This window comes from Rhea pennata, chromosome 2 (assembly GCF_028389875.1).
Source record: "Rhea pennata isolate bPtePen1 chromosome 2, bPtePen1.pri, whole genome shotgun sequence".
Taxonomy (NCBI): Eukaryota; Metazoa; Chordata; class Aves; order Rheiformes; family Rheidae; genus Rhea; species Rhea pennata.
Genome location: NC_084664.1, coordinates 81,472,457 through 81,488,296, shown reverse-complemented (window position 1 = coordinate 81,488,296; position 15,840 = coordinate 81,472,457). Strand labels below are relative to the sequence as shown.

General features: G+C 38.5%; 1 protein-coding gene across 4 annotated transcripts in view; it reads left to right on the top strand.

The window, feature by feature from the left end:
* The window catches only part of CDH18 (cadherin 18), a 168,823-nt gene extending 153,669 nt beyond the window's left edge, over nt 1-15,154 (top strand). For 3 of the 4 annotated variants that reach the window (XM_062567997.1, XM_062567999.1, XM_062567998.1), the window contains 2 exons: nt 12,868-13,119; nt 14,664-15,154. In XM_062567997.1, the coding sequence (XP_062423981.1) occupies nt 12,868-13,119; nt 14,664-15,154 (743 nt within the window). Of the gene's footprint in view, nt 1-12,867; nt 13,120-14,651 lie in introns of all 4 variants that reach the window. The other variant, XM_062567996.1, reaches the window with a different exon arrangement.
* Nucleotides 15,155-15,840: the final 686 nt, after the last annotated feature.

The window sequence follows — 15,840 nt, the reverse complement described above, 5'->3', positions numbered from 1 at the left end:
ACAGCTAAGATTCTTAGAGTGTTTTGTTTTATTTACTATGTTTTTTAAACAAACAAACAAACAAAAAAAAAAACTACAACAATTACCTAAAACAATAGACTGTAGCAGTTTGTATAAACCTGGTCTATGTATGATTTACATAGTTCATCAGTAAGACTTTGAACACTGTCTCCAGTAACATCCTCATAGGCTTGTACAAATAAGCAGGCAGTGAGGTGGACAGAAAACTGGCTGAATGACCAAGCTTTGAGGCTTGTGATCAGTGGCTGAAAGTCCAGTTGGAGAACTGTAACTAGCAATGTGCTCCAGGGTCAGTTCTTAGTCTGGTCGTTTTCACCTTATTCATTAATGACTTGAGTGATGGGACAAAATGCACCCTCAACAAGGTTGCAGACAATACAAAACTAGGAGGCATGACTGATACAGTAGAGGACTGTGCTACCATTTGGAGGGACTTCAACAGACTGGAGAGATGGGCAAAGAAGAACAACAAAGGGAAATGCTAGTCCTGTACCTGGGGAGGATTAGCTCCACGCACTGGTACATATTGGATGCCAACTAGCAGGAGAATCTCTCTGCAGAGAAGGACCTGGGTTTCTTGGTAGACAACAAGTTGACTATGAGCCAGCAATATGCCCATGTGGCAAAGGCAACTAAGGGCATCCTGGGGTGCATTAGGCAGAGCATTGCCACCAGGTCGAGGGAGGTGATCCTTCCCCTCTACTCAGCTTTAGTGAGGGCACACCTGGAGTATTGTGTCCAGTGCTGGTCTCTGCACTACAAGAGAGACATGGAGCTGCTGGAGCACGTCCAGCAAAGGGCTACTAAGATGACTGAGGAACTAGAACATCTCTGTTATGAGGAAAGGCTGAGAGAGTTGGGACTGTTCCGCCTGGAGAAGAGAAGATTAAGAGGAGATCTTATCAATGTGTATAAGTACCTGATGGGAGGGTGTAAAGAAGACTCTTTTTAGTTCAAGAGGCAAGAAGCATGAACTGAAATACAGGAAGTTTCATCTGAGCGTGAGGAAAAACTTCTTAACTTTGAGGGTGACTGAGCAGTTAAACAAATTGCCCAGAGAGGTTGTGGATTCTCCATCCTTGGAGATATTCAAAATCAAAGTGGGTACAGTCTTGTGCAGCCTGGTCTGGGTGACTTCTCAACCGTTCTATGATTCTAATGGCTCTCGTCAATAATATTCTGTGACTTTAGCAGAGGAAAGCAATGTTAAAGGATCAGTCCAGATAACTGTTCCTATGACTAGTTAAGCCTATAGCTCTTGAGCCTGAGCTTGTGCCTTTACTTGGTAATAATCCACAATATTAAAGCTCCAGTCTTTGGATATACACCATCATAATGCACAACCCCCACGGTAATGTAGGGTGGGAAACAGCCACAGGGCTATATCAAATATGCAGTCTGGGCAAACCAAAGATTTACTTGGATCACCTTTGCGATTCTCTTGTTTTTTTAAGAATTTAAATAAAATTGTAAAAGACAGATTAAGATACTTTTTCCCCTGATGGCTCATTCTTATCTCGTAGTAAGTTCTTTGATTCTGGTTGAGGTTTGAGGATTTTATATACTGACAAAACAATCTTTAAAGAAAGCAAAGGCTTAAGAGTATGAAAGAAAATTTGTGGTATCCATACACATGTAACCAGGATAGAACAAGAGCAGTAATAAAATTTCTTTATCATATAAAGAAAATGTATTAAGTTATTAATGCATTATTAAGTTATTAAGAACCTGAATTACACTGTTCTAGAAAGCAGACCCAGGTAAGATCCTTTTTGTTTGCTTGGGAATTGTACTTACAATGACTTTTTAATGAAAAACAAGGCTATTGGCAATTTATTTTGTTCAGCAAAATATTGCAATTTCAATTAACACCTAAGCAGCCAAATACATTTAATTTGGAGGTGCTTTTATACTACAGTTCAAAAGCTACATATTTCAGTTCATTGTTGGCTGTGTTCTTCTCACTTTGTTTTTAGAGCTGTTACTATAGATAATTTTGAAACCTTTTCAGTGTATATGTGTGTGTATATATATAAATATATATATATATATATATATAAGTGTAGGGAGGAGCTATGTGTATGTTTGTGTTTCTACATATGCACGTGTGTGTGTGTGTGTGATGTCTTAAATATAACAGGTTTAGTTTAATCAAACATATGTGCTATTGGATGTCCCATTTAAAACCTACCGGGGCAGTATAGACTAAAAGAACCTTCCATCTGGAATCAGAAGAAAGATGAAAGAACCTATTCATAAAAGAGCTGTTTGAAAGTGCTGAATTTTAAAATCATACCTTTTTTTATCCTAGAAGAACCATGTTTTTTTTCCAGATGTTTAAGGAAAGGTTGATATATTTGTCAAAATTTGTTAGTTTGATGGAAAAGATATCCCCAAATGTTGGAATCATAGAATCAGTAAGGTTGGAAGGGACCTCTGGAGATCATCTAGTCCAACCTCCCCGCTCAGCAAGGTCACCTAGAGCATGGTAGACAGGGTTGAGTCCAGATCTTGAAGATCTCCAGAGAAGGAGACTCCACAACCTCTCTGGGCAGCCTGGTCCAGTGCCCTGTCACTCTCACAGGGAAGAAATTCCCCCTCACGTGCAGGCAGAACTTCCTGTGCTTCAGTTTCTGCCCACTGCCTCTTGTCCTGTCACACAGGACAACTGGAAAGAGTTTGTTCTCATCCCCTTGACACCCTCCCTTCAGGTACTTGTACATATTGGTAAGATCCCCCCTCAGTCTTCTCTTCCCCAGGCTGAAGAGGCCCAGCTCTCGCAGCTGTTCCTCATAGGGCAGGTGCTCCAGCCCTCTGATCATCCTTGTAGCCCTTCGCTGGACTCTCTCCAGTAGCTCCATGTTTCTCTTATACGGGGGAGCTCAGAACTGGACACAGTACTTGAGATGAGGCCTCCCCAGGGCTAAGTAGAGTGATAGGATCACCTCTCTCCACCTGCTGGTAACACTCTTCCTAATGCAGCCCAGGAGACCATTTGCCTTCCTGGCCACAAGGGCATACTGCTGGCTCATGGTCAACCTGTCATCCACCAGCACTCCCAGGTCCTTCTCTGCAGAGCTGCTCTCCAGCAGGTCAGCCCCCAGCTTGTCCTGGTGCCTAGGGTTATTTTTCTCTAGGTGCAGGACTCTGCACTTGCCCTTGTCAAACTTCTGGAGGTTTCCATCCACCCAGCTCTCCAGCCTGTCCAGGTCTCTCTGAATGGCAGCACAGCCCTCAGGTGTGTCAGCCACTTCTCCCAGCTTGGTATCATCTGCAAACTTGCTGAGGAGGCACTCTGTCGCCTCCTCCAGGTCACTGATGAGTAAGTTGAACAGGATGGGAGCCAGTACTGAGCCTTGGGGGACACCACTAGCCACAGGCCTCCAACTAGACTCCACGCCACTGATGCCAACCCTCTGAGCTCTGCCTTTCAGCCAGTTCTCAATCCACCTCACTGTCCACTCCTCTAACCCACACTTCCTGAGCTTATCTAGGACGATGTTAGGGGAGACAGTGTCCAAAGTCTTGCTGAAGTCAACGTACACAACGTCCACTGCTCTCCCCTCATCTACCCAGCCAGTCATTCCAACACACAAGGCTCTCAGATTGGTTAAGCAGGATTTCCCCTTGCTGCATCCATGCTGGCAACTCCTGATCACTTTCTTTTTTCTCCATATCTCTGGAGATGACATCCAGAATGAGCTGTTCCATCATCTTTCCAGGTATGGAGGTGAGGCTAACCAGCTCATAGTTGCCTGGGTCCTCTTCCTTGCCCTTCTTGAAGACTGCAGTGGCACTGGCTTTCTTCCAGTCCTCAGGCACCTCTCCTGTTCTCCAGGACCTTTCAAAGATGATGGAGAGCGCCCTGGCAACAATGTCCGTCAGCTCCCTCAGTACCCGTGGGTGCATCCCATCTGGGCCCATGGATTTGTGGATGTCTAGCCTGCGCAGAAGGTCTCTAATCCTTTCCTCCTCAACCAAAGGAAAGTCTTCCCTTCTCTGGACTTTTTCCCTCACGTCCAGGCTCTGGGATGCCTGAGGGCTGCCCTTAGCAGTGAAGACTGAAGCAATATATAGAGATACACAGGTGTATGATCTCTCTTTCTCTCCCTCTCCCTCTTTCTTTCTTTCTCTCTTTCTGAGTTTAAGAAATTCATTCCCTCTTTCTGCCTATTTTGTTACCTGCTAGAGATCTGCAAAAGTTACAGTGTACTCTTCAGGCAGTTGGCAAACAATTGAACCTCCAGAGGAGAGTTAACTTAGGTTCAAGGGATCCAAGATCTTTAAACCCTGTAAAACAGGATTTTGCTGGGAGATTGTTTGTTTGTTTGATTGGCTGGGTGTTTTTTTTTGTTTTGTTTTGTTTTGGGTTTTTTTTGTTTTTTTTTTCCTTCCATAAGACATATAGTTTGTATTGGATGCTCCAATGACTCTTGCAGATTTCCTGGACTATAAGTTTTGGTGCAGAGGTTCTACAAGTTCACGCAGCTGTGCCAGTAATTTATACATACCCTTACAGTCATAACTTGAGACTGCTGACTTCTGAAAATAAACAGGTTCTTAAACTAGAACAAAAGTAGACTAATTTTCTAATACTATCCCTTTCCACATTCTTTTTGGTTAATATTATGCCATAGGATATTTTAGTATCTACAGAAATAGAGATCTGCTTTTATATAAAATCTAGAGCAAATCTATTTGGATTCAGTAGCATCTCTTTAAAACCAAATTAACATTTTTTTCCATTTTACAGATGGAAATTGAGTCATAAAATAATCAGTTTTACCTTGTGTTTGCTATTATTTAGGGAGAGAACAACCTTCAGAGAGCAGTTCACCCCATCCCAGCATGAATTTCCTTAAGGATGTTTCTGTTTTTTCTCTTATACATATCTCTGATACTCATCTCCCACCATAATGCACTAGAAGTCTGGCAGAGAAGTGAACTTGAGGCCTTTAAAGTTGCAAATAAATATGCAAGATAGAAGATCTTCATTCAGAGTCTTAGCTGCTCTAGGGCATCTGAAATGGCATTAAAAGAGGCCAGGGCTTGAATTCCGCCTTTCAGTCAAACATAAATAGGAAAAAACTACATAGTTCCTGCCTTTGTTTACATCAAAAAGTGGCATGCTTTCTCATCTTACATGGTATTGCAAGTTACTAGTGCTCTGTCAATGAAGTATTATCCTGTAAAGAACATAAGTTACAACTGTAGGAGAATTTCGCAGAAAATAGAAAATTGACTGATGTTTGAGAAATGCAGAGTTAACATTATACATGGTGAATGTAAGCAAGTTGTACACCAATTTGATTAGATATTGCAGAATCAAAAGGTGGAAATAAAAGAGAGGGGGTTTTGTAAATACAAATGACAGAAACCAGCTTAAAAGCCCTGTGTAGTAACTACTAGAAAACTTGGCTTTCTAGAAATAAGGAAGCATAAGATGGCTACTGTAGAAGGAAACATTTATCTTTCTCAAGATTGTGAACATCTTTGATCCTTTTTTGACTAAAAAAATTGAATACAGGGTTGATCAGAAGGACAAGTTAGTGCATGCTGTATAGGATCTTATGTTCATTTCTAGTGGTGCTACCTGTTGGTGTTTCACAAACCAACCCATAAGCAAATAACTATGTTTCAGGCCCCCAAAGTCTGCTATATCGCTTTGCATTTTTGCTACCTGCTGAGCTAGAAAGAAAGCTCATTGGCAATAGCTTTGAAACTAGCACAAAAGAAAAAAATACTTCCTAGAGTTATCATTAAAAAAATGAAACAGAAATGTTTTTCAATGTTGTCCCCCAGGAAAAAAAAATTCTCACTTTAGAAATATGACATGCAAATCACTCCAATACATTTTGTTTTGATTTTAGTTAATTACGACTTTTCAGAAAATGTATAAAAGTTGAATCACTGATTTAAGCAGAGCTAAGAAGCAAATTAAAACATGCCTAAAGCTATAAACAGGGTTTTTTTTTGCATCCATTTCTCTTTTGCCTGCCTGTAATGTATAATGTGTCAAAAGAATTCTCAATTTGTGAATAATAAAAAAATTAGTGTCCTCCAAAGTCCTCCAGTAGTCACCTTCCATGATGTTGTCATTGCATCTCTGCTACTTTTATTTTCCTTCATTTCTTTTCTTAGTTCAGGAGTGCAATATAAAATAGCAGAGATGATGGAAAAGAGAAATGTGATAACAGCTTTTGTACAGTTTGCAGTCTGGCTTCGTAGATTAGCTCATCTTCAGAGAGTGAAGAGCTGGTGCATTAAAGCCATGCAGAATTTCCTATATGTAATCTCAAACCCAGCTGAGCTAAATCTTGAATTCTAACTTGTCATGTTTGCAGAGGAAAGCCCAAATGTGAGAAAGTTTAACAATCATGAACTGGGGCAACATACAGCCCAGGGAATGTGATAAATTTTTGACCTACGTTGGAGCTGTTAATTTTCCCATAGCAGCCAATATTTTAATCTCCAGCAAGTCCTACTTCTTATCATACTTCTCAGAGATGAAATTTTCGGTTTAAATCTATTGAGAGATAAAAAGAGCTTTCCTTCTGGGCCTGGAAGAATCACACCTCTAGCTCTTATCTAATGCTATTGTTGCTCTTCTATACACCTGTCTTCCCTATCTGCTGTGTTTGCAGATGTCAAAGAAACTTGGCCATCCATTATCCTCCTCTCTCTCAAACTAGCTTTGTTGATATAGCATAGTGTTTTTTTTTTTCCTTTTTTAATTTCCCTCAGTAAACCCTTTCCTAGGTCATCAGAATCTGCCTTTGTATTCAGCTGTCTTTAGCTTTGACAGTTTGTTGAATTTTTTTATTTAATGCTGTTTCTTGTCTTAAAAATTGTTCTCCTTTTGCTTCCTCTCTCAATGGGTTCTCCAACAGTTTTTAATGAAGAAAGCAAACAATTTAATTAAAGCATACAAAGTTAAAACACATCAAAGTAACTGTTAGGATGAAGTTGGAACTTCAATGTGGCTAAACTTTTATTACCTATTCATTTTGCTGGCATACCCTTCTATTGTCCTCAAGCATAGAACTCTGATTAGGACATGAGAGACATGATTTCTATTTTATGCCAATGTCATTAGTTTTGGTCATTGGCCACTATGCTTGGTTGTCAGTGACTTTCAAAAGGTCTTAGCCTGTGTCCCTCTCTGTAAAAATAGTCGTGATCTCATTTGTAAAATATTTTAAAGGATTTAATTTGGAAGAACACCACATGAGAGCTAGGATTCTTTTCCATTATTTACACACAGACATACATACTATATGTAACTCTTATTATTATAATAGCGAGAATTAGAAATTTTGATCATAATGGAACAGGCACATTCCATGCTAGTACCCAAAAGCTTATGACCATGCTTTTTACTTGTTTACAAATTTGTGAAATTGTATTGAAGAAGTTTTACACAGTTTCTTTGAGAATGTTTATAGTTGTGTATGTTACAAAATCTCCTCTGTGCATGTAATGAAAAGTCTGTTTCTACAGAACTCTAGTTATTACTTGGAGAATACAAATACCACAGATTAACTATGAACCAATTAATTTTCACCCCATCTGTATATGAAGAAAATTTGATTCCAGCTACATCTTTACTTAAGATTGTCTTATGTTATTATTTACTTCTACAATGTCAAAACCTTACAAGAAAAAAAAATCTTATTTTTTCCAGTTTTTATTTGTAACATGCAACATAAAAATGTAAGTTTCATGGGCCAAATTGTCCCATACACATAGTATGCATGTTTTAAATACAGCTCTTTCAAGATTTCTTCTCTGTTTCCTTAGAACTGTCCAGTTTGTCAAGTTGATTTTTTTCTTATAGTTTTGATTTTTGTTCTCACAATATTTTTCCCGTCTGTCCACAGTTATGCTAATAACATATCAATGTGCACATCTCGTGTTCTTTCCTCTGCAGCTTTGCCAATAATCTTTTGTGCTTAAATTCTTTCATTACGGCTAGGTTGCTACAAAAGTCATCTGTGACTTAAATGTTTCCTGCTCAGTTTTTCTTCATTATATTAGGTATATGATGTTTTTCTTTTCAGCCTACATTTTCATCCCTGCTTCTATAGGTGTATAGTGATACCGGATCACTTGTTCTATGTTAGATTTATGTCAGGGGAGGAATGGAGGAGGTTATGTTTTTCTGCTAAGATTTGAATACTGGGTCTTCCATGAGTATTGGCCTGGGAAGATTCATGTGAACCGAATTTTATGGGATTTTCTTACTTATACAGACAAGATAGCTGAATTGAAATGTTTCAAGTTTATAGAAAATGTAACAACAGAAATAAAACATTGGCCTGGGAAGATTCATGTGAACCGAATTTTATGGGATTTTCTTACTTATACAGACAAGATAGCTGAATTGAAATGTTTCAAGTTTATAGAAAATGTAACAACAGAAATAAAACATTAAGCAGAAATAAAGCTTTATTCTTGTTATCAGTAATAGCACTTGCTATCATCACCTTCAGGAGTTGGGTGTATAAGATAGGAGGATTTCTTTCTTTGGGGATGAGAGACATGGTAGATGTTAATATTAATGCTTAGCTCATGGATATGGTATCACTTGTTACCAACAGGAAATTACATTTCAAACTGAGTCCTTGAACATATCCTTAGTTTTTTAGTGTATTATTTCTAGATAACTTTGTTTTGTGATTATCATCTTCTCATTTAGTTGTACCATGAAATATAATTCTCCTTAGGACTCTGTATCTTTGAAATTGCTTTCTCTTCATTTTGATAAGTGCACAGCCTAAAAAGTGCATATGGGAGTGTTACACTTCTCTAATGACCTCAGTGGGATTTCTGGGTGACTAGTAATAGTTAGACTTTGTTTTTTTGTCTCAACATAAGTGCTGAGGGAAAAAAAAAAAAAAAAAAAAAAGAACGACAAGCTACAAAGAAAAACGGGACTGGGACTGTTCTCAGCACTGAGGCCTAGTAACTCCATAGTTACTACATAGCACTTGGCCTTTTATCTCCTTTGGGCCCCATGTGGTGCTGAGATATCATTATTATCAGTTCTTTTTCTGTTCCAAGTTTATGAAATAATGTGCAAGCAGTAGCACGGCCCAGCAGAGCAGCGTTAGCACAGCATGAAACGGAGGGTTCGTGCTGCAGGAACTATGGCGCAAGGGCATTTAGGGATGCTTAAGGTCTGCAGGCTGTTAGAATAGTGTTGGAGCACTATTTAAAGGGGAGGGAGACAAACCTGATGCACTCCTGCCCATACTGCAGGTTGGAAGGGATTCCTGGTGTATACTCTTACTCAAACTGCGGTTGGATATTTGAGAGAGTTTCAGCTGGCTCAAAGGCACACCAGGGAGGGTGCTGACATTTAGCTGTTGTCCAGAGTTCAAACTTATTGTCCAGTCTTGCCTTGTTTAACAGCCAGCAAGTGCAAGAGATAAAAAGAAAATGGTAGAGATGAGCTCTCTTAATATGCTATAATAAGTTGCACTTCAAAGAAGGGAACCAATTATAAATTGGATGTTGAACAACTAGAAAATCATCAGAGTTGTTCAGGCATATGGTGGAGGTGATGATGAATATTTTTGCTGAAAATAGAAAGGCAGGAGCAGCAGTCATCACCTTGTATATGTACTGAGAACCTTAACTTATTTTTATAAGTTTGAAATTGCTTGCTAATCACAGAGATGTTGGTTTATTTCTGTTCTTTGGCTATATCTAAAGGTCAGTCTGCCAGTACTTTGGCAGCTGATAGACAGACAAACTGACACTCACTTTATATTCTCTACTAATTTTCCCTTTGTGAACCACTGAAGGTGTTATCTGTGTCCTCCAGCAACATTAGGGAAGTTAGGACCTGATAGTCTGGCATAAAAAATAGAGAGAGTGGCAAATGGGCAGGGCTTGGGGGGAAAAGAAAGAGCAAAGTATTTTTTGCAACATAAGTAGCAGAAAGATAAAACAGCTGCTTATTTTAACTTCTGATTAAATGAACACGTATGTTAAAAAATTAAAAAATCATACAGGTAGCCTATCTGTTTGTAATTTTAAGATTCCTTAAGGTTCCTTAAGATTATCTCCTTGTCTTATGAGTAATTAAAAAAAAAAACTATTGAGAGTGTTCATATATTGCATTTAATTAAAAGTAGAAGGCCATGAATGTCTCAAAGAATAAGCTGGTCCAAATCTTGGTAAATCAGACTTGTGAATCTTCCATGTGTTTTAGAATTAAACTAGCAGAGCCTAGAAAGTTTCATGGGTGTGTGCAGTCTATAATTATGGACTTAAGGCCGCTGCTTATGTGGCTATAGGGGTGAATTTTCTTCATACTGGAAAAGTAGTCTGAATTTCAGTGATATCTAGCTTTGTCTCAGCCAGGTAACACAATTATAACACAAAACAATTTGCTACATAAACTAATTGCAGAATAATATAGAAATCATTTATTTCTTAACAATAAATAATGAAAAATCTCAGCATTATTGAGCACACCACAATATATTTTTATAAGGTTTCACAGGCCCAGATTTAGCAGTATGTAGAAGAGCTAAGGCTTAACAGAACTGTTACAAGAATGAAAGTAGTATTTCTTGCATTTAATACACCTTAGATTGTAGAATCACTTCCACAACCCTGTGTCAAATGCAAACGCAGATTTACTGTGTATCTTATCATCACACCTGTTTTGGACTTCTTTTGTGGATTATTGAAAACATGCTTGTATTTTGAGGGGGTTGCGAGGGTGCACACAGTGTCTGGCAACTTAGCAAGCAACAGAGTGTGTTCTGCGAAAAGTATTTTATAACTTATATTCAAATATGATTTCCGCAGTGTGACAGTGTTGTTCTTTGTCTGATTGTTTTAGATAGAAGAATTGTCTATTCCTCTCATTTTGGTTTTAGTAAGGTGCTGTAAATGGAATGAATACAAATGTCATTTTAAGTGGCTGCTGTCATGCCTCTGAAGAGAAAGCTATCATGAACTTCAGGTTTGAGTCCTCAAAAATGTACCTTGACATAAGCTAGAAGAGGACTTCAGGGGCCAATTGCAGAATAAAATCACTTTTTACTTCCACTGGAAATGAAAAGAACAAAACTTACAGAGTTCCTAACTAACTCAGCATACTGGAGCTTTCCAAGAAGATAGGTAGGGTACAGAAGAAAGTCTAACAAAACATGAATGCAGTGGAACCGGATGCTCAGTTCTTGGCTCAGTCACATAGTTTCTTTGAGATCTTGAGCAAGGGTAATACTTCCTACCTCATCTGAATCTCTCGTGTGAAACCTGTTACCAAATGTATTGTGTTACAGTATGATTCTGATGGGGCTATAATCCCAGCTTTCCCCAGTACCACTATCAAGTGATAGGCAAAAGCAATATGTAGAGTGAAATAATTTAAAAGAAATGCTTTAAGATCTGCCACAGGGCTTGACAGAAGATACGGCGTAAGGAATTGCCATCTGGTAAACAGTTTGCATCCAGCTGAACAGAAGCTAGCCCCTCTTCCCCTACCAGTTCATGTATACACATGGGCAATAATCAGTCCTATGGCCTAAAAGATGCCACGGTAGCTGTAATGTTGCACAAGATTTTCGTGTAGCTCCATGGACTTCATTTTTTTCCTTATTATTATGAGGAATGCATTTAATGGTGTAACTATAGTTGCAAGTAAAAAGGGAGGAAGAACCCAGCAGACATACTGTATTTTTGCATCTATCACCCCATGTTGTTCGTTAAAAATTTTGAAACTGAGAACTCTGCAGTTTGAAATCTATATGATTGCTATGCATGTGCAAGTAGTAGGAGAGGAAAGCTCTTTTCTTCCAATAACTCTCTTCTCATTTCCCAGTCCCTATTGCCTTCTCTGAGCAACTCTTCCTGTCTCTAATTTCTCACTATCTTTAGTTTTGCTTGGGTTATCTGAGGGCTCTTGTACAAGTGCCAGTAGTTTTATAGTGGTAGAAACAAACTGAAATGAAGTGTTAGGCATACAACACTACAATATATCCATATATTACTGTAGCATTTCTTCCCCTGCACTCTCTTTATGCCCCTTAGCTTCCTGGAGTTGAAGCAGCATAAATGGAAGCTTATTTTTTTATACTTGTGGAGCCTTGGTCTTAAATTAGTGCCCCCAGATACTCTGGCACTGTGCATGAATTAAACATTAGTATTCTTATTGACTGTAATATATGCCAGATGGACCTGTAGGTGACATAAAGGTGACAAAATTTTATATCACTTTCTCTCTCCTTCCCCTGCTTTTCTATAACCTTTACCAGGTTTAGAGCCTCTAATATTTAATCTCTTTCCCTTCAACTCCTTCTTCATCCTGACCTTCCCACAGCATGAGGTTTTGACCACTGTCCTTTCAGATATTTTCTGAAAGATCACTTGAGTTATGAAACCTATCACAAGCAATGAAATATGAAAGTCTTACTCTGACTTTACTAAAGACATTTTAACATTATTCTGAGAATGGAAAAGAGTTTATGTTGTGGAATAATTCCACATATTCCCATTTACAGATGTCCATATACTGCCAACATGGGATTAAAATGTTTGCAAAGTGGGCCCAGAGTATATACCAAAGTTCATTTGGACTCTTAAGACATGTATATGAGCTTAAATTATCTTATTTATCTTATTTAATGCTAGCTGCTCTCTCCTGCTTCCCTGTTTTCCTCCATTGGCCACAAGTATGCTTTCTGCCAACTTTTAATTCTAAATTATACATTTTCACAGATTAGGACTGTCCAGTTTGAAGATACCTGATGCTTCTATTACATGGGAAACAAACCGTCAGTAACACTTTTCGTTTATGACAATGATGTTCTGGTTTTAATATTGTAGATAACACAGCCAGTATCCTAACAAGACGAAGGAGATACAGTCGAACCACTCAAGATATCTATCACCTCCCAGTTTTGATTTCTGATGGTGGAACGCCTCCTCTCAGTAGCAGCAGCACTCTCACCATTAGGGTTTGCGCATGTGAAAGAGATGGACGCGTGAGGACTTGCCATGCTGAAGCTTTCCTCTCCTCTGCTGGCTTGAGCACAGGAGCTCTAATTGCAATCCTACTCTGTGTCGTCATTCTTCTTGGTAAGCCATTTTCAGTGTTAAGACCTGCTGTCCTTCCTCTAGCTCTGTGGATGTGACAGGACAGAAGTTTTAATATGATATGTTTTTAAACCAAAGGCTGCCTGGTAGTAGGAGGTAATTAGAAACACATAGATGTGATTAGGAGGGAAAAGGTTGAGCTAAAATTATTAGGAAAAAAACCCTCTAAAGTAGATCCATGAATATCTAGGATCTAGCAGAAATATTTTTTTCAGAGATTAACAAATAATTAGCAGTGCAGATATTTTTTTTCTCTAATTTGGAAAGATTTCAAAAAAACACTGACTCAAATTGTATGTCTAGAACCATTTGAAAAATTATTGAAATGAGATGAGGAAAGCTTTTTGAAATACATTACACTGTAAGAAGCACCATTAGCACTGTACAAAAGCCATTTCTTAATTACCTTTATGGGATGAGCTGATAGCAATGCACAACAGAATCCCCAGGGGCAAAGGACATGTGAGACAATAAGATGACTCCATCAGATAAATGTCCTTGGAATTACATTTTCCCTTGATTTTTCTTTTTCTTTTGCCCAGGCTAGTTTGAATGTTACCCATTAATTAATATTCTTTTTGGCAGAGTCACAACTTGATGCAACATATCCCTGTACTATTCATGTGCCTTTCTGCATTCTAATAGAGGTGGCAAGAAATAATAGATTTACACTCTGACTCACACAGTAGGGGATTTTGAGGGTTTTCTTTTGAAGTCTTTATGTTTTCTAAAGACTACTTTCATGACAGATTACTTCAGAATTAGTGTTTCTTACAGGGCATTTTAAAATGTACAGTAATGCATTTAGTTTATAATTTATCTTTTATCATACAATAGTACATATTTATAAGGGAAAAAAATGGACTTCACAAATACACAGTGAATATTGATTTTAATGAACCGTTGAAAGCCCTTAACAATATTTCTGAAAAATCTCACTTCTCATTTAACTGAAAGTATATTATCCCTTTTTATGTCCTTTATGAGGTTCTTCTGTGGATTTCATTATTGGTTCAAGAAACCTCAACAATTCCTACAAAGCAAGCATACACAATAAAAGTGCTTTTTATTGACCCTTGGGAAGACCAGACTGTACTGGAAGTTTGTAGATTCACTATATCAATCTTAATTTTTCCCTTGGTTGTATGTCCGTACCTTTTGCACTTCAGCAAGATACTGCCTGAAAATTTGCCAGTATAGATTTCAGGGGTGCTTTCCAGGCATACAGTAATTTGTCTTCATGTAAAAAATTACACAACAAAGGCATTGCTCCCTTAGAGCTATAACTAAGCTCTTTCAAAATTTGGAAACTTTGGGGACCCGTTATTACAAACATGCACCTAACCTAATGATACTTTTGGAACTACAGTTCAAGGCCAGCTTAATAATGTCAGAATACCAATATTAGCATAAAAGCATTATACCTCTGTATTCATGATTTGGTATCTATTATTTCTGTAACATTGATCTGCTTACTTCAAATGTAAATTTTAAACCTAATCTAATATCTGCAGTTTTCTCTTTAGCAATTGTGGTCCTTTTCATCACCCTAAGACGCAGCAAGAAGGAGCCCTTGATCATTTCAGAGGAAGACGTCCGGGAAAATGTTGTCACATATGATGATGAGGGTGGTGGAGAAGAAGACACTGAAGCATTTGATATCACAGCATTGCGAAATCCATCAGCCGCTGAGGAGCTAAAATATCGGAGGGATATTCGTCCTGAAGTGAAACCTGTGCCCAGGCATCAGCCCTCTTCAAGCCTTGACAGTATAGATGTTCAGGAATTCATTAAACAAAGACTGGCAGAGGCTGATCTGGACCCCAGTGTGCCTCCATATGACTCCCTACAGACATACGCCTATGAGGGTCATAGATCAGAAGCTGGCTCTATCAGCTCTTTGGATTCAGCTACAACACATTCTGACCAGGATTATAATTACCTTGGAGACTGGGGGCCTGAGTTTAAGAAGCTAGCTGAACTTTATGGGGAAATAGAATCAGAAAGAACAACTTAGTTGTAATTCCAAGAACAGAGAAGTTCCTCAACAACTGGAGATATAAGAACAGCACCAGTAACAATAAACAAATACAGTACTTGGAACTGAGCAAGTTGTACACAGTTACTGTAGAAACAAGTGCCCTTTTCATATTTGAAACTGGGTTCTTCAACGGGAAGAAGGTCAAATTTTGAAAAATACAGAAAAAATAAGCTATTGTCCCTTGTGTATATTTTTTAGTTGCTGAATAAAGTCCGTGGTACCATATCCATAACAGTACCTAAAGTAAGCCAAGCAATGATGTCTTTATTGTAATATGCTTAACATCTCAGAGCTACTCAGTAAGTCTATGGTCGTGCCTGTTTAGGAAGGAGGAGCAAATCTGTTGCAGATGGATGTGACATTGCATTTGTAGCTGTTCTCTACACCTTGTTTGACCCCAATATGCCATAGGCAGTGGGCTTTACTACCAGTGAGAGAAGTCCTAGCAGTCTGTTCCTTTGCAGAAAGAGAGGAGTGTCCTCTCAGATAAACAGTCTGTTGATATAGGCCCCTGTTTGCATCAGTTTGATCTTACTAAATTAGCAGATTGCATTAAGAATATGTCATTTCATTATATTCTTTGTATTTTTTCCTCCATAGCCAGCTACCAGAGTGAGGGCATATTTAGCTGACTGAGCAAATATGGCTCCAGCCCATACTCC